Consider the following 23785-nt stretch of genomic DNA (forward strand, 5'->3'; position numbering starts at 1 on the left):
GCCAACATTTCACTCACACTCCTCGAGAAGTATACGGCCGTCTTATACAATGCCGCACAGGACACGGATTCATGGGAGAATACTACGCTGCATTCGTTCCAACCGAACCCACCCTCTGCCCATGTGGAGAACCACGTCAAACACGAGAACATATCATACGTGACTGCCCACTATTTGCGCGACAAACGCATCCATCTGCGTGAGGTATCACACAACATCATACTCAACGAAATTTTGGGTACGGAGAAGGGCATAAAGGCACTAGCGAAGTTTATTCAAGAATCCAGCGCATTCAAGAAGGTCGCACTGGAACGAGAAGGAGACTGGGAAGAAAGGAGAGGGACAGAAGCCTGAGTAAGGGCAAAGAAGGAAGTGACGAGGGAAGGAGGAGACGAGGAGAGATCAGAAGGAGGAGGAAGGAGAGAAAGTGTATCATATTATACTAAGCCTGGACACCAAACGAGCCCACACGCACACCAAAACTCATCAAACGCGGACCGCTTGGCTATTCGTACTATACCTACATCCCTCACCCTGTTACAACACTCCCCAGCACAGCCCTAACAGGGCACCGCGTCTTAACAGCTCACTTTGTTTGTTGCGGTATATAAATATAGAATTTCTCTCTCTCTCCATCGGGCGCCGGCTAATGACCGCCCAGTGACAGTCAGGGTTGTAGTCTTGACTCTTAAGCTTCACCAGCTGCACGGGAGGACAGCAACCCAAAAATGTCTAGGCCTAGGACGGCTCGGTCGCGAGATACATATATCTGACACCTTCTCTCCGTGGCTCAGGTAGGTCCTAATTGGTCTCTGTCTATTCTTATGCACACGCTACGAACTTCGAGCCATATGAGTGGAACATAATACATATGGCTCCCATTTCTTGCTCAAGATACGAATGTACTTACTTTGGATCGGTGGGAATATCACAGGCTTGACTCTAGAGGTGAGCAACCTCGCAATGCTCACGAGTCTCTGATAGCACGCTTGCTCGCATTTGGCCCTGTTCAAATGCTAGCGTTTCAGCGCCGACCCGGAAAATTATGGAAAATGTCCCATGTTATTATTGGTTCTATGTATGTCTTCCAGTTTATTTAAATCGACACGCATGGCAGCTTTCTACTTCCATGCGTTCCTTCAGGCAGGTGCTGTTAGTACTGGGTGGTTATCGGCTGCCTCAACCTCCGTCCCCGCCCATATAAATCTCATTGGGTCATTCATGATGAATTAGCACCAGGTCCCTGCTCGTCTGCTCAACATGCAGTCGTTCTCCGCCCTTCTTTGCGCAGTTCTCCTCGCTACCGTGGCCTCTGTATCGGCTTCAAGCTTCTTTAGTATGCCCCTGACGAAACTTGCGCCTTCCAGCTCTTCTCTCGCGGGACTGCCTGATGCTGATCGTTCCCGTGCTGCATTCCTAAAGAGCTTTGCTTCTGGCGGTCCTACGACGGTCCCTGCGTCTAATCTTGCATATGTCCAGTACACTACCAGTGTGGGCGTTGGTAGTCCTCCGACGTACTACAACTTGGTCGTCGACACTGGTAGCTCCAATACTTTTGTTGGGTAGGACCCGATTGGTTATTCCCTCAGACTGCATCTCATTTTATTTTGAAGAACTGGAACAACGTATGTCCAGACTTCAACCAGTATCTTCACTGGTGAAGACGTCAACGTCACTTACGGCTCGGGTTACTTTTCCGGCTTGGAGTGTAGGTCTTTTGGCCGCTTAAAAATGATAACATTGTTAAAATTCAACCGGCAGATCTCGACCAGGTGACACTTGCTCCAGGTTTTGTCATCACGAATCAGTCCATCGGTGATGCTCTTTCCTATGCCGACTTTGAGGGCGTCGATGGGATCGTCGGTGTGGGCCCCGTCATTCTGACTGAGGGCACACTCTCGCCCAGCACCAACGAGCTAATCCCCACCGTTATGAACAATGCTCTCTCGCAGGGTTTGATCACACAGGAAATATTGGGCGTCTCTTTCGCACCCGCAACGAGTTACAACGACACTAGTAAGAGACGCTTTGTGAGATGGTCGAATGTGATCTGATTTGCGCGCAGATGGTGCCCTCACTTATGGTGGCATCGATTCGTCTTTGGTAAGCCTCAGAAGTATGTCCCCAACTTTCGTACTGAATTTTGTTCAGTACACCGGCGAAATTACTTACACGCCAGTCACTGCAACTTACCCTGCCGGTTACTACTGGGGTATCAACGTCACCGATGCAACGTATGGTGCCGCCAACGACAAGACGACTGTTATCCCAACTTCAACCGCCGGAATCGTTGATACTGGCACCACCCGTAGGACTTGATTTGCCTATTAACATGCTCACTTTCTGACACATTTATAGTGGTTCTCCTCGCTGACAACTTCTTCGAGTCCTATATGCGCGCCATCCCTGGTGCCAAGCTCGACCAGACCACCGGCCTCATGACCATTCCTGAAAGCTCCGTCTCGAAGATCCAACCATTGAACTTTACGGTCGGCGGCACCGTCTTCAGTTTGGACGCTGCAGCGCAACTCATCCCGATGGACCAGAACACCGCATGGGGCTTGTCGGCAAACAAGCAGTACGGCATTGTCTCGTACTTGGGGACTAACAGCGGCGAGGGGCTAGACTTTATCATCGGGCAGAAGTTCATGGAGAAGTACTATGCTGTGAGTTGTCGAATCGCCATGTGGCTATGTACGAGGTACTGATTGACTTGCAGGTGTTCGACACGGATAGTCAACAAGTTGGATTTGCTTATACGTGAGTTTTTCTTGTTGTATCTAGTTATCCCTTTTGGCTGATATGTTTTTGTGAAAGCGAACATACGTTCACCACCTACACTCCTTAATATGGGTGTTTTTTCAAGGGGATGACTCGGAGTGGCAGTAATACCCTTCATACATGCTATGGTTTAGAACTGATACCATAATGCTGGGTTTACTAAAGCCATAGCAAAATCAATTCCACGGAGCTGGAATGTTCTTTGACCGTTAGTAATGAGAGCCAATTAAACGAGACGTTGCCGGTTAGCAGAAGCTGTGGTGGCTTGATCCATTAAACGAGCTCGCGGTTGGCGAGGTGGTCGAGTTGTTCACTGAGCACTCTCCACGACCAAAAGCAACATCCTGAGAAGACGGTAAGATGTGACGACGACACCCGCGTGCGATTCCAGAACAGAGTACACCATAGACACGAGAGAGGAGAAGTATTCCATATAGCTGCGATCCATAAATTTGAATAGCTAGTGGGGTTGTACAAATGTTGTAGGAATATGCACAGTATTACCGTGCTCATTCCGCCTGCACCACGATCAGTAGAGGTCGACATTCTTCAACTTGTTAAGACTAGCCGCTCTACATCTCGATGACTTCAATCCGGTTCATTCTTTGGAGCAACGGCTGGATAAAAATCAGTAACAGTACTCGGACTCCGGAACTGAACACAGGGATCCTGTAGACCAGTGACGATCGGTTGTTTGCTGTGAGAGCCTTGGCAATATTGGAAAGATCTTGGCTAAGTGGCAGTGGCCCCAGTCTCCGTCGTAGTCTCCGTCTTCGGTCCAGATAGAGATGCCCATCAGCGACGTTCATTTGTACTTCATCAAATCGTTCTGGTACAGAGACTGTTTGGAAAAAGTGGAGGTCCAACTTGAACCATGCGTGAGCTGTCCCTCAGAAGCTGTAGACGCTCGGAAGTAGAAATGTGGTTGCGGGGTTTCGCGACAGGGACATGGAGCAGTTGCTGGTCACCAAGTTCTACGATGTACTGAAGCTCCAAGGATGACACATATGTCTGGTGAAGAGCGTTGCACACCTGCAAGAGTTGTCAGTATAACAGTTCATATTCCACTGCTGGTAGGTACAATCGACATCGATAGTTGGAAAATTGGTGGCTCACCGATGTGCAACGAGTAATATCTCGCCAAGGAAGGAGGCTGAGAATGTAAGACTTGAGTTCTTCAGAAGTTCAGCAAGAGACAGGAATTCGACTTTGGGCTTCATGTTCTTTTCTTTTTTTTTTTTTTGGAAAAGCGGGTTTATTATGCAACAACTGACGCAGTCTAGCCTTACATAAACGCTTATAGCGATACCTGAATATCGTCCGAGGGAAAATGCTCTTACGCACATCCTAAGCCTGGACACCAAACGAGCCCACACGCACACCAAAACTCATCAAACGCGGACCGCTTGGCTATTCGTACTATACCTACATCCCTCACCCTGTTACAACACTCCCCAGCACAGCCCTAACAGGGCACCGCGTCTTAACAGCTCACTTTGTTTGTTGCGGTATATAAATATAGAATTTCTCTCTCTCTCTTACGCACATCCTACATGCTGTAGGATAGTGTGGGACTCCGTTTACTACCTGGTTTCCTCGGTCTGCAAGGGCCTGTGTAGTCTTATACCCACTAAAACCTCAGGGTTGTCTACCCAATCCGTTCTATCGGGGGGGATTGAGGCTATCCTGTAGTTATAATGCATTAAATGCATGATAGTTACAAGACAAATGTATTGCATTAACCATTGTAACTATCAGCAACCTCTTACATAACATTACATAACATCTAACCTCCGAGGCACCAGGCAGAATATAATCCTAGCTAACCCTAACTAACCACTAACCACCTAACCACTGACCACTAACCACTAACCACTAACCCTCTAACATCTAGCATCTAGCATCTAACCTCTAACAAACCTCTAACATCTAAAATCTAACCTCTAACCCCCTCTAACCCCCTCTTACTAAGATTAAAAATTAATTCATTAGCCATTACAATTGTTAATGCAATACCTTATCTTGTAATTACAATGGTAATGCATTATTCCCCCAGGGTGAGGTGGGGGATTGTGGTTATGCTGTTACACCACGTGCATTGAACTTGTAGTGTTGTTTTCTGTTTTCATCTGTTTTTGTATGCCATCACTCTGTCTATCTGTATTCTTTTATCTATGACGTGCGTCCATCTCTTAGTTATGTGATCTTTTGAGTGGGTTATCTCTCTTATCGTTCTTTCGCAGCGTAGTACCCATATTAGGTAGGCGGACTCTGATAACAGAATCTTAATAAGTCTGGATGCTCCTCGTTTTATAGCCGCTTTCTCTTTGTCTTTCGGGTCGTTTTCAACGTTGGTGTGGGGGATCTCAATCATCCCGCATCCGAGGATCGTTCCAATGTTAGGTTGTCGCCACTCTGTTTGTTATGTTGGCCATACATTTTTGACGAGTTCCCATATTATGTGTAGGGTTCGGTCGGGGCATTCTGTTAGGATGTGTTCCATGGTTTCTGTGTCTTCTCTGCATGTTGAGCATGTTGCGTGTTGTTCGAGTGTAGGGATGTTCAGCCAGAAGGTTCCTATTTGGTATGTGTTGTTGAGAGTCTTGTATATGAATGCTTGAATTTGTTTAGATATGTCGTTTTTTCTGCAGCTTTGCCATATTGACGCGTCTGTTTCTAGCTTCATGGTTATTCTTTCTATCGCGTGCCGGGAGATGTCTAGAAGTTCTAGGGTTTTTCTTTTGTATTCCGTGTGTTTGTTTGCGCTGATTCCTTGATATGCAAGGGCTTGTGTTATTGATTGTATCTTTGCGCCTTGTAGGTTGAAGTGATCTGGGACCGTGAGGTCGACCTCATCGTCTCGTGTTTTTCTTGCACTGAGGCTTGCTAGGTTGTCGGCATGTTCGTTTCCTTCGTTGTTGCTGTGGCCTTTCACCCATTCAAAAAGTGTCAGGGCCGCACGTTTTCTGAGATGGTATGTGGTTGCTTTGAAGAATTCGCTGTTGGTGATTCCGATCCAGCCCTGGTCTTCCCATGCATTCAGGTTTGTTGTTAGTCCGTCGATCACGTATTTTGAGTCAGTGATTATTTTTACAGTTGTTAGTGGGTCCGCTAGTTGGAGGGCAACTAACATGGCTGTTATTTCTCCTATTTGGTTAGATTGTAGGTGTCCTGGGACTTTTATTGCTCGGTTGAGTGGGTGGTTGTGTGCTATCCATATTCCCCCGCCTCATTTCGCGTTTTCTCGGCCATTCTCAGTGCATGAGCCATCTGTGTAGATTGTGATGGTGTTGTCGGTTGTTAGTCTCCTTGCTGTCGGTCGTTGGAGTCTGTGTGCTGGGTTTTGCGTGAGTTTATCTTTATCGACGAAGATTCTAAAGCATTCTGCTAATGAATTTTTTTCCGTTAGGGAGGGGTCAAAGATTATATCTCCTTTCTTTGTTCTGATCGTTTGTGAGTTTTTTTCTTTTTGTCTGTGTGTTAGCGTTAAATCATCTTTTTGTGGGGATGCGTTGTTCCTGTATTTCTGGGGAGTTTGGTTAGGATGTTTTTTGCATTTATCGCGCATTTGTGTGGGTTTACACAACCGGTTTGTCTGTCTTGTTTACAGCTTTCGCATGCACAGTTGCTTCTTGCTGAGTGTGCGTTGTTGTTGTGTATTTGGGCGGCTAGCGCCTTCATATCTTTTATTGATTTAATTCCGTGTGTGTTGTATAGGCACTTGTCTTTCTTTTTGTTATAGGTCTTTGGTGGTGCACCTATGTGTGCCCATGCCGGTAGTTGTTCTTTTAGGTGAGTTGCCATTTTCAGGGGTGCGAAGCTTACATTGTGTTTTTTGGCAGCTTTTAGCATGTTTAGGATGCGGTTGGATAACTTACTCGCTCTTTGGCCTTGTGTCGGGGGGTCCCATGCGATGAGGAAGTTTTTAAGGTCGGTTTGGTGTCTTATTCCTTCTGGTTTTAGTGTGTTTATAATGATGTCCGTTGCGAATGCCCATGAAAGGCGTGATTTTGATAGGTCCATGTATGCTTTCAGCCATATTATGTCGATTGCTTGGTTTCTGGTTTTGATGTTTAGTAGATTTATTCCTCCTTTGTCCTTTGGTTTTTGTAGGCTTTCTAGGCTCATGGGTGGGGTTTTGCGGTTCTCCCATATGAATTTGCTGATCGTTTTTGTCAGGGCTTTTTCTATTGGTTTCGGCATACCTTGTGCTTTGGTGAGAAATTGGGTCATGCCCCCTACTATCATTTGGATGATTAGTCTTTTCCCGTTGAGGGAGGGGTGGCTGAGGTTCCATCTGGTGAGGGTGTTTTCGATTTTTGTTATTATTGGTTCCCACGTGGTTGCATTGTCGATTTCGTTTCCTATCCAGGCGCCGAGTGTTCGTATTGGGTTCCCGTCACTTGTGATTCTTATGTTATCGCACCATGGGGTGTCTGTGTCATTTAACTTTCTGTTTATTACTACAGATGCTCGGTGTTCCTTGGACCCTATAGGTAGGATTTCTGTTTTCTCTAGGTTGAACTTTGCGCCTGATGCAGCACACCAGTTTTTTAATATGTATTCAAGGTTGGTGTATTGGTTGTGTTTGGACAGGTATATTGTTGTGTCGTCTGCGTATAAGTTTACTATTATTTTGTCAGTGAGTCCAGGGACATTGTATCCTTGTAGGTTTATTGAGTTTCTTAGCGAGTAGGCTAGGGGTTCGATTGCGATGTCGAAAAGGAGACATGATAGTGGGTCACCTTGTCTTACGCCTCTTGTGACTTGGAATGGGGTGCTTAAGAATCTGTTTATAGTGACTTTTGTGTAGGCGGAGGAGTATAAGGTTTTGACGGTGTTGATGAACATGGGAGGTATGTTAAATTCTTTTAATGTTTTGAAGAGGTATTCATGTTTGATTCTATCGTATGCTTTTTCTTGGTCCAGTGTGATGATGGCGCCATCTTCTTCCATTACATCTGCGTAGGTTGCCATGGTTTGTGCTAGACGGATTGGGTCAAATATGGATCTATTGGGTATGAAGCCGCTTTGGTTCGGGTGTATCAAGGTATGTATTTCTTTTGCTAACTGCATGGCCAGTGCCTTGGTTAGAATCTTATAGTCTGTGTTCAGGAGGGTGATTGGTCGGTAGTTTTCGATTAAGGTGCGTTCTTTCTTTTTGTATAGCGGGCACATCCATCCTAGTGTGAATTCTGATTCCTGGGTGATGCCGTGTATTTGGATGTCGTTGATTATGTGGGTAATTGTTTTGATTACGTCGAAGCTGGGTTTCTCGTTTTCTTTTGCTTCGATGTGTTTTTCATTTAGAGTTTTCCAGGTCTCGTATGGGATCCCGTCTATTCCAGCGGCAGCTACCGGCTTTCGATGATTTTAGAGCGGCAAGGATGTGCTCTTCTAGTAGGGGGGTATGGAGTGGGCTATTTGGTGCGTCTAGTTTCTGCTGGTCGGGGATGTTGTTTAGTGATTCCTGTGTTGTTCTTCTGGTGTGTTTCGGCTTCCAGGTGTGGGTCCTGCTGTTTGGGTGTTTTCATGGTAGTTTCTTGCGATTTCAGCCATTTCCTCTGATTTCGTCGTGAATCTGTTCGTGTTAGGTATTTGTAGTCGGTGGATTATATCTCTCGGTCTTTTTGCGCTGTTTATTTTTGACCAGTATTTGCAGATTGTTTCGCCTTTCAGCGACCATTGCGCTTGCGCTCTCAGGTTATTGTTTTTATTTCGTTTCTTTTGTAGGTGGTCTATTTCTTTTTCTAGGATTACTTTATGGTGTCTTGTACTTTCAGATGTGTCGATTTCTGACATATTTTCTGTGCTGTTGAGGTCTTTTGTTAGTTGTTTTATTTGTTGGTCTATTTTGGCGAGGTGGGATTTCGCCGTGTCTTTCGCCATGGAGTTCATTTTGGTTTTGAACATTTCCCAGATCGATTGGGGGTTTGTGCTTTCGTCGCGGTGGGGCGTCTGTTCCATTTTTTTTTGGGTTTCTATACCGAGGCTTATAACTTTGTTGATTAGGGTTGCGTCTGAGAGGATGCCTAGCGGCCATGTCCATCTTCCTTTTCCAATGTGCAGGAGTCCCGGTGGTGCGAAGTGTACTGATATCATTTGGTGGTCTGTGGGTATTGGGCTGACGTATGTTTTCCATTCTAGCAGGCTTTTATTATGGACGATTGATGAGTATATTCTGTCTAGTCGGGATAGTGTGTTGTTGCTGCTGCTGAAGGTGAATTGTCTCTTCGTTGGGAATGTTATCCTCCATGTATCTTGTAGGTTTAGTGTCGATCTGATATCTCTCAGGGCTTCAATTGCATTTTCGTTGTCTGTTCTTGCTGGGGCGCAGTCTAATGGGTCTTCAGTGATGTTGAAGTCTCCGATCATGAAGTCAGGTGAGTTGAGTCTTTTTTCTTGCCATTTAGTTCTTACTGTTTCCCAGAATGTAGGAGTGTTCTCTTGGGTTGTTTGGTGCGTATATGTTTAGTATTGTGATTGTTTTCTCATTATGCCAGTATACGGTTAGTGCGGCGGCTCTCCCTGGGATTAGCACGTCCATTTTTGCATTAGTTATGTTTGTAAGTTCTTTGTTTAATACTGAACGCAATTCCCGCTGAGGTGCTGGGTCTATCAGGGTCGCTGGAGTTAAGTACGTGTAGTCGTCTTGAAAATAGGTTTTCTATTTGATTTTCATGTTCTTCTGTTAGGTGTGTTTCCTGCAGACATAGTATTCCTATTTTATTTTCTCTCATTGTTTGATTTACTGTTGTCCATTTAGAGACTTGGTTATTCCCGAGGGTGTTGGATGAGCATCCTCTTATGTTTAGGGATGCTATTGTTATGTTTGCTCTTGTTTTTTTATTTGGGTTGGGTGAAGCTTGGTGTGCTGTAGCCTGGTGGGGCTGGGGGGGACGAACTACGCCTCCGAACTCCCCATGCTCGTCCTTGAGAGTATCTTTGGCGTTAGAAAAGAGACTCCCTCTGAGCTCGGGGAGGCTAGAACCAGGACCAGAAGAAAGACCGGGGGAGGGGGGGGGGGGTTATATTGTAATTGTTGGCAGTCAAGGTACTTTACCTGTTCTTTGACTAGTAGACAGGTCAGGGGTGTCATTAACTGGCTTCTCAGTTGGACTATGTCAGAGCTTTCTACCCGAAGGAGGCCCAAGCTTCCGTTTGGGTTTACTTACTAGGACTTCAGCCTCTCGGCACGACTCGTCCGAGCCTAAATAGGCTTCCGTGGTCTGGCTAGCGCCATGCTGATTTGAGACATCGCTGCTTTCCTGTCCTGTTTACACAGTCAGTATATTTGGGCAAGCGACTCAGGCGGTCTTAGTTCGTGTCTCGCGTGAACTAATTAGATTGTCTTTGGCGGATGCTTTGTCTGCGAGACTTGGGCTCGAGTTGATCCAGCAAGCAGTCATATCGGGTCTCCGTTAGTGTCAGGCAGGTTGGCAAGGTGGCACGGATGTAGTATTTGGGCGGTATGTAAGTGACAGGTACTGTAGGTGATGTGTGGTAGTATGTATTGGTTTTCTGGGTATTTCTAAAGGGGATTGCATGGGGTGTGTGATATACGGTTTCGTGCGAGGGTGAGGATTAAGGTTCTAGGCAGTGTGTTTACCCTTCGGTCTCGGGTTCCTGGTGGGGATCGATGATTTAGCTCCGATCTTTGGACCGTTCCAGAGTGGGGTTTCTGGGAAGGGGCACAGACCGCGAGGGTGTGCAATCGAGTGGCAGATAGGGCATGCCGTCATGCCTATGGCGGTTCCGCAGCCGTCGAGGCCTGTGGGGTAATCAAGGGTGTGTAGGAAGGATCGGAGGTCAGTCCATGCTTTGGCGTCGCATATGGGACTGACTGCAAGGACGTTGAAGCATGGAACTGATAGTCCACCGGTTACTTTGAAGTCCAGGAGCTCGATCCTAATTGATCTGATGAAGCTCCATGTGGCTGCGTAGACTTTTTCTTCGTCTTTAATCTCGCTCATGGAAATGAGATCATTGATCACCGCTCTATTTTCGTTCGCCACCCATACATCTGTGCAACAGCTTTACGTATGAGTTGGGTGCTGGATGTGGTGAAACTGGTTAGGCAGAAGAGTAGGTCAGGGGGGCAGTAGCAGCTGAAGGAGCGTGCTTCGAAGGTTATGTCAGATGCCGACCATATGCGGGTGCTGAGGATGAGGTCTTTGGTCTCTTCGGAGATGTTGTGGACTAGGAATCCGATGGGGAAGTTTTTGCTCTCCCAGTCCTCCTTGGGGTTGTGGGGGGGAGATGCGAACTGGTTGTGCATCTTGGTGGACAAAGTTGGCGATGATTCCTATGTTGGCTCAGATGCGTTCCACAAGTACTACCGCTTTTTCTGCTACTTCTTTTCCTGTGTAGTCAAAGACTTGTACGACGAGTTTAGGGTGTTCAACTTGGAACCATGCTAGGAGAACACGATTGTCGAGGTGGTCGAAGGTTTCGGCTGAGTGAGTAGGGTGTACGTGGGGGAATCCTCCTATGGGGGTGGGCGTGAATTGCAGGTAGGGTTGTGCAGTGGTTAGGGCCATCATGACGGACAGTGGAGCGGTTTTTCTCTGCAAGGGCTAGGTGAGCTAGTATCGCCTTCTCCTCTTCGTTAGGCGAGTAAGGGCAGGAGGGGGTTTCTGGTGCACTCATAGAGTGGTCTTCTGGGTTACTCTGAGGCGCGTGCATGGATTTTGCAAGGTCACCTATTACTTCAGGGCTCGGTGGGGGGGGAGGGGGAGGGTGGGATAGGGGGGGGATGGACAGAGGGCGACGTTGGGGGTTTTTGTGTGACTCTGGCCAATGGGGTCGGTGTTTCCAGGGGATTCCGGCGGTACCCTGGTTGAGTTTGTCATGGAGGGGGATGGTACCGGGGTATGGGTTGTTTCCTGCTGGGTGTATTCCATGTTGTTGTCTTCTGGGAGGATATTAGGTGGGAAGAATTGTGGCCCGACGCGGGGTGTGCTCAGAGGTTGGCAGGGGGATGGGTGGGTATGGGCGGGTTGCTTGTGAAGAGGTTTTTATGGAGGTTATTTCCTTTTCTCTCATCGCTCCGGTGGGCAGGCGTTTTGGGTGTTTTTGTGTAGTTTATATACTTAGGTTTCTATCGGCGCCATCTGATTTTCGTTTGGAGTAGGCAGTCTCAGGGATTTCTTAGGGAGTGGCCGGGTGTACATGTAATGGTATTGCAGTGGTTTGTGTTAGGCGTGGTTCGGGTTGATGGGGTTCGCAAGGGTGTTGCGGGTGGGTGGTCTTGTTGTGCATGTGCGGCCTGGGTTTTTACATCATGGGAGCGGGTTTTGATGGAATCTGGTTTCTCGTGCTGTGCTTCGTTTTGTTCCTTGGTTAGTAAGGACTTATTAGTTGTCGTACATCGTGTTTTCTTTTGGGGCTTGTGATGGTTTAGTTTTTGGTGGTAGACGTTTAGTGTTTTTTACTCTTTGTTGTGATGGTGTTGTAGGTTTGGCTGTGGGTTGATACCTTCCGTTGTTTTTGTGAGTTTTTTATCGTTCTGATACTTGATATGGGTTGGTTGCATGTTCGTGTGTGTACTTTGATTGTATGATTTATGATGTTTATTCGAAGCCAGTTGTTCACTGTGAGCGGGAGTCGCTCTACCTTGTCCACGAAAAGCGTGGGAAAACTGACCATGGTAGTGGTACGAGTTCAAGGGCCCCCTTCATGTTCTTTTCAACTTGGTCCACTAGATCATGAGGCCTTGAGGCTACTTATACTCGGCATTGCAACTGGAAGCCGTACATAACATCAACAGCACAAATTATGTAATACTTATAGTTTTTCTACATGCACTGGCAGTACTATCATTCAATGGGAAATGCACAATTTTCACTTATTGCTGAATAGCAACACAACAACAACACATATTCGTATCAGATCTACTGTAGTGTATACCTTGGGTCTCTGCGCATAAGGCCCAACAAGAATTTTTTTAATTTTGTTGCGAGCTTGTTGCAGTGGCAGCACTGGAAGTTGAGATGTCGAAAACACAATAGAAATGCACAATTTCATCCACACTATGTCATGCGCGGCACCTCGGCCAATACACCCCAGTAAAGACCCAACACGATGAGATCGGGCACCAGCAGGCAACATCTGAAAATTTCTTCTTAACTGGGCGATTTCCCGAGCTAAACAGAACCCACTTGAGTGCATCCCATATGTTACATGATGGGGCAGGATGATATCGGATTTTCATTGTAATTTACATATGTCTCTCGATTCAATCATATTCATGATAGTTAAACGAATGGGATGTATTGTGACGACAGCGGACAGGGTCTGATTTTCATCGTAGTTTACATATTTCATCCGATTCAAGCATATTTATAATAGTCGAGCAAATATAATGTATTATGACGACAGCGGACAGGATCGGATGACATGGGATGTTACAGTGCAGTCGGGAATTACTGTAAATAGCAGGGCAGGGGCAAAAACGCACGAAAGTGGGGGGAAATATGCAGGCAGGCAATAAAAAGACATACAATGCAAGGGAAAACATGCTACTAGTATAGTGCACCATCGCAGACGGCACAATCAGAACCCTTTGTCCATGTCCCTGCGCTTTGCAACCGCTCTGCGTCGGCCTTGTACTCATCTTGCTGTGCGGTCGCGAGTGCTGCCCAATACACGCAGAATTCTTCAGTTGTTCCACTCATGTCATTGACCTGCTTTAGCCAACGCCATGCGCATAAGTTTCTGCATGACAAAGGTTAGTGCAAAACATTAAGAGACAGGCATACTTACTGAGCGTTCTTCGTGGCACCAGGTCGCATCTTCTTCTTTCCCTCCGTTTTTACAACTGACTTGGTGTTGGATATACTTGGTCCGTCTTTGTTTGTCTGCTTGATCGGGCTAAGTGCTGGGGCAGGGATTGTCTTGGCGATTCCGTTAGGTCCGAAAATATCGGCGCTTTGTAGCAGCGTAGTTAGCAAGGATGAGTATGTAGTATGAGGTACTTACAGTGGATCCTGCAATATAATTGTGTTCTCTTTGTTGGCATGTTGTATGTCACGAGATGTTCTTGGTGTGCGAGGAGTTGGCAAGGTCTTAGTTTCAGAAGTATACACAGTTTGGCGCAAAGGCGATCGGGGAAGAGACGGGCCTTGCGGAGTGGGCTGCAGTAAGTAGACTCCAAATGGTGGGGTAGATGCATCACGTGGGTAGGTTGGCATGATGAGAGTATTTTCGAGGGCAAGAGAATCATCGATGGGCGAAGGGACACATTTGTCGGTGCTAGTGCCAGGCCCTGAGTTTTGATCTGGATGCAGGGGCATATTGGTTGAGAGTAAGGTTGGCGATATAGCGCCAGGGTCAACTAGCAATATCGATGTTAACAAGGTAACGAAATAAAGAACAATACATACCTTTCGGTTCGATACGAAGCAGCGGAGATGGTGCTGAGTCAACTAATGGTGATGTGAGCCCATCAGAATTACAAGAGAAAAAACGCATACATTTAGGTTTCTTCAAATGGTCTTGGCGGTCCAGGCTTTCGCTATCGTCAGACAGGCGCCGCTTGCTGTTTCCTTTAGCCCGGGGTCCATCGTGTTTCGATTCTGATATCTCTGCGTCAAGTTCATCCAAGTCGTCAATATGCTCTTCCTTGACTGAGAGCTTGCCTGGTAGGTCCTTCCAGTTTTCCGTTGTTCCCAAGGTTGTTCTTACGCCAGGATGGGTAATCGGTAATGCAAAGCAGCTTGAGTTTCCAGCCGCAGTGGTCGAATAGGAATAGCGGGAACTGTTTCACCATGATGTCGAATACAAGCTTCTTTCCGGTAGCACAGATCCTTGACCAGGTGGGTGGAGCTAATTTCTGAACAACCAATTCAGCCCAGGCTGCGCGCAGTGCCTTACAAATTGATTTGAGTTGCTCGACCATGACAGATTTACCATCCTCGAGCTCTAGCCATGGGGCTTTACCCCGAGTTCCAGTCCCAGACTCAGCGTTCTCAATGTATTTGTCGTAATCCACTCGACTCCAGAAACAGATTTTCGGGTGAGAGTCTTGCGAAGGACGGACTTTGTCGTGTCCCGTTAGCAAGTCGTTTGTGAGACTGAAGTTCAGCGGGTTGGTGCGATCCGGGAGTCGCAGTACGCTAATCAGTTCGGTAAAAGACGCCCTAAAACAAACAACTTCGATCTAAGTATCATGATAGGAGAAAAAGACCGACTTGATAGTGTCACATTTGGTAATAGTCTTGCTTAACTCGAGTTGAGTCTCTGCAAGCCGTGCTTGATATATAGCGAGTTGTTCTTGTAGGGCATGAGCCTGCTGTGCCGCAATAAAATTTGGTGTGGGCTGGTGCATATATGCGCCCTAGATCACAATGTGGGAGCCAACGGTATGAAAAATATAAGCAACTCACATGAGAAAATCCAGAATTTGGAGTAGAGCCTGCAAATGAGTGCAGATCATCAAATAAATCCGGTGAAGCTTGAGGTAGCGACGATGATAGGGGCCCAGGAGCTTGTGGTCTGAGTCTACCCGAAGATTGTTCATTGGCGCGAAGAGACGGTATTGTAAAATCATATGAGTACCAAGGAGAGGGTCCATAAGAAAATTCCATGTTGCCGGTGGACATGGTGGTAGCGGAGAGACATATGTTTGCTGCAAAGGAGTTGTTCACGTGAGCAAAACTGGACTTCAATGAAAATCACGCAAATTACAACATCTACTCTAGTACCATCATGAGCCTACCTTTATTGTGCTTTTTGCAGATGAATTGCAAAGATATTGACTTTGACAATGTTTTCCTCAGTGATCCGAGCGCGACAGAGAGCAGCAGCAGTCCTTATTTGACAGCCTCTGATAACATGCTTATCGACCCCGCATACTGGAATCAACATCCTCCTCGATTCCATTATCTGATTCAACAGATTTCTACTCTACTGCCTGCTTTAGAGTCTGACCTGGGCACACAGAACGACAATTGGGTTGCCGACCTGTAGGCTTTTTTTTATCTATTCTATTTAATGCCTTTGTGACACTGTCTAATCTCACATTAAAGTTTTGTCAAGGATGTGCAGGCCACCACACTGGCAAAGACCCCAATCGCAGACAGCGCTGGCTCGATTACAGAGCCTGAATCCGAAGAGATCGCAGCGCCAGCACACACCACCTCCGCTGTTGCAGTCACTGCAACCGCCACTACCACAATCCCATCTGCAGATGATGGTTCTACTACTGAGCCTGAATCTGACACAGAGTTCGTGCCTCCTTCCATCTCCACTCTTACAGCTGCAATCAAGACCGAAGTTCGATTCACCTCAGGGCCGTCGTCAACTCCAGCAAGCACCACTATGCCACCACGTCTTGAACGGCTCGATCCACAATCGTTCTTCGCTACCCCAAGTCCCCCTCCTCCAAATTCGATCTACTGGAAATATGTCATGTGTGAAGAAGACTCAAAGTGGTATGACCGTGCGGGTGTTGATGATAGCTTTACAGTTATACGCCAGCGGAAGCAGGAGCTGCAGGAATTGTTAGATCATGATGAATGAGAAGCACTTTATCACTGTATTATTGAGACGACACCCTTGCGTTCGGAGACCACCTACAGAGACAACCTTATTGAACTCTCTCTTTGCGAGAACATACATCTCCCTGTATTGTTCGATGCTCTCGGTGAGCATCTCTGCTTTGGACTTTGTGCCTTCGCAAACTCGGACCATGCCTATGTCAGAGTTGCAGCAGAATTACTAACCGGTTGCATTAAACTCTTCACCACCATAATTTACTTGCACAATTGTTTCTTTGCCTTCCGCATCTGTGCTACAACTTGCAAGAAAGCGCTGGGTGATGAACTCGTATACCTTCTTCTCATCACCGGCTCCACTAAGCACCTCCATCATCCTCGCCAGCCTCCACTTCTTGTTCGTCCAGCTGATCGTCTTGAGCCGCGGGTCCTTCATATGGGACACCGAACGTCGCAATATCAAGACCGGGCTTTTCTACCATGAAATAATGATCCTCAGTAACACCAGACGGAAGAGTTGGTTTATGTGGGACCATACCAACCACACCAAGAAAAGACTTGATATCAATGACACGAACGTCATCATCTTCAAGTCGACATGAGCTGACAGTATGGCACGATAATTCAAGGAGGTCGTTGTCAGGGAGTGAGAACATCGAGATGACAGCAACATCCTTCCAGACCCAAATTTGGTTGTCGTCATTGTCAATACCAGCTTCAACAGGTAATCGCGTGAAGTATAGGACTTCAGCAACTCGGGTTTCGCCTTCGATAACGATCTTCGATAATATTAGTGAGACATGGACAACAATGGTATGGATACTAACTACCTTGACATGTTGTGCAGGACGCACTTTTTCAGGTGGGTGTTTGGTTTCCCTCCACGCAGTGCGCGCTATCTGTCCGTTCAGAAGACGTACACGAGCCCACCAGCGGATTTTGAAGTCACGACACCGGTGACCGAGATATTGAAAAATTGCTTTGGCACCTGGTTCTCGAGGAACCATTGGCCATGAATCTCGCTTATGCAAGAGAATATATCCATCTCCGAGATCGATAGCTGTTGTCGGAAAGGGGGGCTTGTCGGGGGAAAGATCAGGCATCATTGCCTTTAGAGCATTGACTTGACATCGTCGGACGCCCTCCCGTGATAAGTTGGCATAGGGATTGGAAGGTTGGCGAATTTCTTGCCCGAGGTTGCCAATGGTACGTTCCATGGTCCATTGAGAATAGCAGATGGGAGGCCCTTTCTTGACAGTCTCACGTACAAGGTGGCTGACTTGGTGCACGCAGGATCGAATGAAATGCAAACGTTCTGCACGGCGCTGATAGTAGAGCGTCTCGAATTCAAGTTCCCACTGAGTAAACAAGGCTTGAGCAGTACAAGCATCTTCATGGCTGATAGAATGCTGGTTAATCAACTGAAATCCACGTACGAGCCTGCAGTAGTTTAACCAATATGGTCGGGGAAGGATATCGAATAGTAGCACTGGGCCAAGACCGAATATGTAGACTTGATACTCCCACGTTTTGTAACCCGAATTCATTTTTTCAGCGGGATTTCTTGGTTTTTGGTCGAAGGAGCCTGGGAGATGCTGCGCTGCATTAGAAACGGCCTCTCCATGGGTTTCCCAGGTCTCAGCATCATGAAAGATTGCCCAGGGCCACATTGAGACATGATCCGGAAGGATGTGGTCCATTGTACCGCGCCATAACGACAACAAGAGGTCGGAGAGTAGTTGTGCGAGGTGCATGATATCGGGAGTAAGACAATTCGGAATTCCAAGGGTGTATGATGGGTGTAAGCCGAGTAGAAGGGAGGGTTTCATGATTCTGGTTTGAGTTCACAGCTTGCGATACTGGCGGGTGTTTGGTGCGGCGACGAGTTTCAGAAGGTTGTCGAAATATTCAGTGAGGTCAGGATCATGCAACTCATAGACACTGACGTTGGGGTGGTTACTGCCGGCGACAGCGTAACGATGGGGGATTAGCAAGGCAGGGTAGTAATGGGTTCCCTTCCGACAACTGAGTAATCCGCAGTACAATCAACATCCATTCTTTCCACTGTGCCCCACCATGCCATCAAAATACACAAGCCTGGGTCCATCCGCAGTAACGAAGATAAGAAACGGGTTGGAAATAAATACAATGTCACGCCATGCATCCCAGATACGAAGGCCTTCATTCTGCAAGGCAGCTAAGTGGTGCATACCGGGAAATAGGAATGAGTCCACATTTTTCGGCTTGTTGGGTCCTGGAATGAAACCTCCGGGAAGCACGTATTGTTTCTTGTATCGCCGGTTGGGAGCGTGGTTCATAATGACCCAGATGTAGATCCAACAGTCTGATAATTTGGACTCGTACAACTGCACACCATCGAGTGAGATCATCAATACAATATCATCAGGCTTGATATCACCCCGTTGAACAGCCTGTAGAAATTCACGGCCCTTGCAGAAGTCGTCGAAAACATCAACGATGCCACCATTGACTCGAAGTGTTTCGAACAAGCATTGAGTTCCTTCCCGCAGATAGCCCATTGCTTGAGCTTGGTCTTGGTCACGCCATAGTGCTTGTAGTTGTGCACCGAGGGGAATGGTTATGAACTTCTGACGTGCAACGTGCATTCGACCACCACTCGTACAAAGTTTGATGGGGTCGTAGCGGTCTGTATTGCAGATAGGACAGTGTGTGAGATCGGCGAAGGGACCCGTGAACGCAACACAGGTATCTGGACACATGTCATGTTCTATTGATTCCACACCGGTGTACTCTGCGATAAGTCGCTCGACATTATAGTAACTAGGTATTTGAGTAGCCTCGCCTTCAAGGCAGTGTGCAGTGGATTGTCGAATAGACTCGTATGCATTGATCGCGGAGTGTTCTAATGCAAAGTAAGTCGCAATCCCGTGTCGGACAGCACTACTGTCAATTTCGAGACCAGTCTGGTACGGATTACGCAACCGGTTCAGTGCAGCGTCATCTAATTTTGCCACAGGATCATCCAGTGATGCTACCCACAGTAACTTGATGAAAGCTACGGCATCTGTTTGTTTTGGCAAGACAGCCTCCTCCTCAAGTTGATCAATATCAAAGACGTGGTGAAGGGGCCGAGGGAGATGCTGGGGTTCGTCAGGCGGGGGTATGTTGGGTTCATCAGGTGGGGGCACGTTGGGTTCATCGGGTGGGGGCACGTTGGGTTCGTCAGAGGGAGGTATGTTAGGTTCATCGGGTGGGGGCACGTTGGGTTCATCGGGTGGGGGCATGTTGGGTTCATCAGGTGGGGGTACATTGGGTTTGTCGGGTGGGGGCACATTGGGTTTGTCGGGTGGGGGTACATTGGGTTCGTCAGAGGGAGGTACATTCAGTGGATGCCCAAGCGGATTGGGGCTCATGGTGGTCCGAGTCCCCAAATTTGTAGTCATGATGATCAACATCAAGCTGGTCCTGCGCTGCATCTGGTCCTGGGTATGGTGCAGACTACATACATAGTCAGTAAAATACAACGATCACAAAATCGGGCTTATATACCTCGACTTGTGGACGAGCCGCTTTCTCTGTCCGACCCAGTGAACTTTCTGCTTGACCAGACCCACTTTTTATGAGCGCGTGGTGGGCTTGAAGCGACGCCTACTTGCTGGCTGTTGGTTGACTGTGTCACTGTGAAGATCACTACAGTTAGTGAAGAAATTTGTAAAGTGTTTTAGCTTACTCTTGCATTGGGACAATGCTGACGAAAACGATACGATGCGCAACCAGAATGATATGATAGACAACAACGACAACAAAGAGAACGATAGGAACGATACGATGCACAACGAAAACGATACGGCGCACAACGAAAACGATACAGTGCAACACGTGTTCATTAGAAATCTCAGAGCTCGTCACTTTTCCTATTATGTAATTACAGAATTATCATATTTCCCCGTCCTCATCGTGTTGGGTTTTACTGGGAGTGATACACCATTGGCGTCAGCATAATCAATGCAGAGCTTTTGCATGCGGTCACAAACAACCAAGGCCTCCTATTGAGTAAATATCAAAAACACCCTCAGTGGGTTTCTCAAAATGCTTGACAACATCTTCCTGCGATATGGGCTGGTTGTCATCATGATACTTGACTACAGTTAGCCAATCATTGAGTGTCAAGTTGCTTCGTTCATGAGCTGGTAGCTTCGGCAATGCAGAAGTCTTCGGTAAATCTTTGGCCTTCAGTTTGGTGATGCAAAATGGCTTATGGTTATGACAAGGTTTACGCCTTGGGGGGTCTGCAGGTGCAATAAGAAAGTAGTGAAGAAAAGTAGTGAAAATTTATGCCCTGCCTGATTTCATTTATCACCAATTTGCATGAACACCAAAGGTTTAGCGTCGGTTTGTAGCGGCATCCCTGGTTCAACCAACTGGACTACTATATTTAGTATATATAATAATGCATAACAGCCCAATGCCCTATGCATGATTGGATAATAGATTTCATGCATAATTACATAGGAACGATGTCGGTTCCCACCTTTGGCCATGCATTATGAGATCTTATGCATGATCACCTTATGCATTGTGAGAATGTCAACTGTAGCGCACTGATGCGATTGGTGGAGATGCTGAACACAACCAAAAAGTGTGCTTACGAACGCAAACCTGAACTAAACCAAAAGCGAACTGCTCAAAAGTACTTTGAGAGAGGAACTTCGACCAAGTCGGCGTTTTAGACGTCTCCCATATTTACCGCTAACGGTCAAGCAGCAACCTTGTTCCCATCATGCCGTCCACCACAGATGCCAGCCAGACTTCGAGTTCAGAATTGTCTCCACTGAGCAAACTCAAAGGATACACCCGGGCCCTACATGTCTGGACACTCGCCCTTTTCTGACAGTGTCCGCGCTGTGAGCGGATCCACCGACCGCTCTGCACCAGTCTGGGACATTCCTGAAGTACGGGAAATTGGAGAGCCCCTCTTTGGCTACGACCATTGGGTAAATTGTGTTACTGGGTCTCCGTACGACACGAGGGTTGCAGGAGATGCGGACGCGAAACGACCTGTCAACGAGGCAGCTGATCGGAGAGCCTTGGGATGCGCATGGCGGTTCAGCCGTAACCTGTATAGCGTGATGCCTAGTGGGCGGCACATGGCTAGCTGCCTTTGATGACGCTCTGCTGAAGGTCTGGATGCTGCGTCGCCAGGAACCTTGAAGGGCTCCTTGACGAGTTGCATGGCATATTACCCTGATGTAAGCAAGTTGGCTGCGGGCGCTGATGCCTTCGCCAATGGCGCGTCAATCAGCATCTGGGATACAGTGAACAGGAGACTGATATTCCCACCAATTCGGGGCCACGACAGTGTCTTCGCTGTTCTGGTCCCCGGACGGAAAACACCTTGCGTCGGGATTCAATCATGGCATCCTTCAATTCTGGGAGACTACGACAGGACGTCCCGCAGGGGATCCTCTTGATCTCCAGGTTCAGAGGACTTTCTCGATTACATTGTCTGTCAAGGACAATCTTGTTGTTGTGAGGACTGGGTACATTCATCTATGGAAACTTGAAAAACGTCACAGCGCAGAAACAATATTTTGAATGGAACTAAAGCACACCATGTCGTCTTCTCGCCCAATGGTGATTACCTCGCGGCTTCAAATTTCCGTCGTCCTCGAACGTTTCAACATTGACCTTTGCGCTAACATTGAACATGCACATAGCCAACTCAAATGACAAGTTTTCCCCGGCTTCGGATATCATTGCTGCATTGCAAAAAATTGTAAGTGCCCAGTTTTATAAGCACTCACGTCTAAGAATAATAATCATTCGCCTCAGCAGCTTCAGCTCGTTCGATCAAGTTAACTAGTTGATGGTGTGGCCATTCATCAGATTCTAGACCTCGAAGCCCCATACTCTGGTAAATTCCCCAATACCGACTACTCTGTCATCGAGCTCAATGACCAGAGCATCAGCAGCATCGTCACCAAACGCCAGCAGCAGTTAGATGCAGTTTTGCACGAGACGTCAAAGGGACTTCACTTCCTAGCATCACTGACGCTAGCTAGCTAGACTCTGACAGGCAATAATACCTAGCCAAGAGTACCCTGGAGGATGCGTATTTGCGTCCAGTCACAGTCCTGGCGGCGTATCAAGTCAGAATACATGTTCTTGCCCAGTGACCAGACCACCAAAATAACAAGTGAGAGCTTTCAACTTCGACCCCATCCACTCTTCCTCCACTTCAATCATTCGAGGCTCGTCGTCGGTAGTGGCACTTTCGTCCTTTTCGGATTGGCCCAGGGCAGATATGTCATTCAGATCCGTGTTTCTGGGAAGGAAGTAGGCAATATTGTCTGAGATCCGTTTCGTCAGGCGAAACAGATCGGCGCCATGTATCGGCTGTATCCTCGAGAGGCTAAATTGTGAATGTGCCTCCGGTTCGTCCTGTAGGTCCGTATTGTGGTCGGCAGAGACATGGCTATCGGTAGGAGAAATGTATTCTGGACCACCCCAAGGGGGACTTAAGAAGACGACATCGATCCTGCGCGTTGGGTGGGGTCGTGAAAGATATGCGTTTGCAAATGAGACATAGTCCGCAAGAATAAACTCAATGCGGTCTGCAACACCGTAGATTGCGGCGTTATGACGAGCCAACGCTATTCGTATTGGGGAGATGTCCAGAGCAATGACTATGTAATTTATGAGGGCGACATGAGCAAGAAAACGATGAGCAGTAGAACGGGCCTCTCACCATGCTCACAGGTTTTTGCAAAAGCAATCGCATTTCCTCCGACGCCGCAGAAAGGATCGAGGATAGTATCACATCGACATCGCTCTGCAATTCGGATGGCGATGCTTTCAGGTGTCACGCTATACCAGCCTTCTTCGTCTAATAGACATCCCTGGTCGTATAAAGAAAAGTAACGTTTTCGTTGAGAAAAATCTAAGAGACCACGGGGATTGAGTCAAAAGGCCGAAATATTGGATTGTAGCATGACGGACATTTCTGAAGGTTTTCTGGAACCTCGTGAGCGGTGTTGTAGTGAGGAACGAGGGCGGTCGCATCGTATCTTGTGCGAGCAGGACCAAAGGTATCCGTTTTACGTTTCTTTACAGATCTGCTCTGATTTTGTGATTGTTCTGAATGGCTAGCAGCCTTTGTATCAATAAAGTCTTGTGGCAGGAAACGAGATAAACCCGTGAGGTTTGATTTTTTGCCCATTGTGGTGAGGTGACCGTGACGAACGACCCTGATGCGTTTGTGATTCGCGGAGTTAGGGATGCCTTATCAACTTATATCCTTATCATCAACTGTAGAGCAACTGCAGAGAATACTCAAAGTGAGTACTGCAATATTATTAGTAGTGCTGACTCTCTTCACGCGCGGAGATGGAACTTGGCCATTCCAACGCAGATGATGATGCCATACCAGATTTTGTACAATCTTGGCATCCATCAGTCCGTCGTCCTATTACTTCCCCCAATCCGGCGATCTACCATGAAGCCATTCATCCTCGCGCTATTTTTGA

General features: G+C 47.2%; 9 protein-coding genes across 9 annotated transcripts; 3 read left to right on the forward strand and 6 right to left on the reverse strand.

The window, feature by feature from the left end:
* Window positions 1-962: 962 nt before the first annotated feature.
* Window positions 963-2853, forward strand: EDB91DRAFT_443604 (acid protease). The gene is made up of 7 exons (XM_041327287.1): window positions 963-1562; window positions 1614-1708; window positions 1762-2016; window positions 2066-2103; window positions 2152-2308; window positions 2359-2760; window positions 2818-2853. Exons 1-6 carry the CDS (start codon window positions 1261-1263, stop codon window positions 2706-2708), a joined length of 1197 nt encoding a protein of 398 aa, XP_041168723.1. The 5' UTR covers window positions 963-1260; the 3' UTR covers window positions 2709-2760; window positions 2818-2853.
* A 5641-nt stretch (window positions 2854-8494) lies between these two features.
* On the reverse strand, window positions 8495-9521 carry EDB91DRAFT_1240554 (Endonuclease/exonuclease/phosphatase; the record flags this gene model as incomplete). The annotated part of the gene is given in 4 exon segments (XM_041322028.1): window positions 8495-8531; window positions 8582-9182; window positions 9202-9309; window positions 9368-9521. 4 exon segments carry the CDS (start codon window positions 9519-9521, stop codon window positions 8495-8497), a joined length of 900 nt encoding a protein of 299 aa, XP_041168724.1.
* Window positions 9522-9685: 164 nt separating this feature from the next.
* On the reverse strand, window positions 9686-11466 carry EDB91DRAFT_1089238 (uncharacterized protein; the record flags this gene model as incomplete). The annotated part of the gene is made up of 5 exons (XM_041316564.1): window positions 9686-9844; window positions 9957-10054; window positions 10391-10815; window positions 10929-11059; window positions 11332-11466. The coding sequence occupies 5 exons, from the start codon at window positions 11464-11466 to the stop codon at window positions 9686-9688; spliced, it is 948 nt and encodes a 315-aa protein (XP_041168725.1).
* Window positions 11467-13304: 1838 nt separating this feature from the next.
* Window positions 13305-15383, reverse strand: EDB91DRAFT_1089239 (uncharacterized protein; the record flags this gene model as incomplete). The annotated part of the gene is made up of 8 exons (XM_041316565.1): window positions 13305-13497; window positions 13546-13710; window positions 13762-14116; window positions 14166-14207; window positions 14256-14366; window positions 14410-14921; window positions 14973-15118; window positions 15168-15383. 8 exons carry the CDS (start codon window positions 15381-15383, stop codon window positions 13305-13307), a joined length of 1740 nt encoding a protein of 579 aa, XP_041168726.1.
* A 106-nt stretch (window positions 15384-15489) lies between these two features.
* EDB91DRAFT_1257535 (uncharacterized protein) lies at window positions 15490-16302 on the forward strand (the record flags this gene model as incomplete). Its single annotated transcript, XM_041324297.1, has 2 exons — window positions 15490-15746; window positions 15810-16302. 2 exons carry the CDS (start codon window positions 15490-15492, stop codon window positions 16300-16302), a joined length of 750 nt encoding a protein of 249 aa, XP_041168727.1.
* A 334-nt stretch (window positions 16303-16636) lies between these two features.
* Window positions 16637-18031, reverse strand: EDB91DRAFT_1065474 (uncharacterized protein; the record flags this gene model as incomplete). Its single annotated transcript, XM_041314779.1, has 2 exons — window positions 16637-17056; window positions 17108-18031. 2 exons carry the CDS (start codon window positions 18029-18031, stop codon window positions 16637-16639), a joined length of 1344 nt encoding a protein of 447 aa, XP_041168728.1.
* A 2254-nt stretch (window positions 18032-20285) lies between these two features.
* EDB91DRAFT_1065471 (uncharacterized protein) lies at window positions 20286-20546 on the reverse strand (the record flags this gene model as incomplete). Its single annotated transcript, XM_041314778.1, has 1 exon — window positions 20286-20546. A coding segment is annotated over one exon (261 nt), but the record flags the coding sequence as incomplete, so codon positions are not given.
* Window positions 20547-21124: 578 nt separating this feature from the next.
* On the forward strand, window positions 21125-21854 carry EDB91DRAFT_1065475 (uncharacterized protein; the record flags this gene model as incomplete). Its single annotated transcript, XM_041314780.1, has 2 exons — window positions 21125-21371; window positions 21619-21854. The coding sequence occupies 2 exons, from the start codon at window positions 21125-21127 to the stop codon at window positions 21852-21854; spliced, it is 483 nt and encodes a 160-aa protein (XP_041168730.1).
* Window positions 21855-22212: 358 nt separating this feature from the next.
* Window positions 22213-23509, reverse strand: EDB91DRAFT_443645 (Tgs1 protein). Its single transcript, XM_041327288.1, has 3 exons — window positions 23259-23509; window positions 23008-23199; window positions 22213-22945 (listed from the first exon to the last, which is right to left on the reverse strand). Exons 1-3 carry the CDS (start codon window positions 23476-23478, stop codon window positions 22410-22412), a joined length of 948 nt encoding a protein of 315 aa, XP_041168731.1. The 5' UTR covers window positions 23479-23509; the 3' UTR covers window positions 22213-22409.
* Between the last annotated feature and the right edge of the window lie 276 nt (window positions 23510-23785).

The sequence above is a fragment of the Suillus paluster genome, assembly GCF_016628075.1.
Source record: "Suillus paluster strain FC165 chromosome Unknown EDB91scaffold_304, whole genome shotgun sequence".
NCBI classification, from domain to species: Eukaryota; Fungi; Basidiomycota; class Agaricomycetes; order Boletales; family Suillaceae; genus Suillus; species Suillus paluster.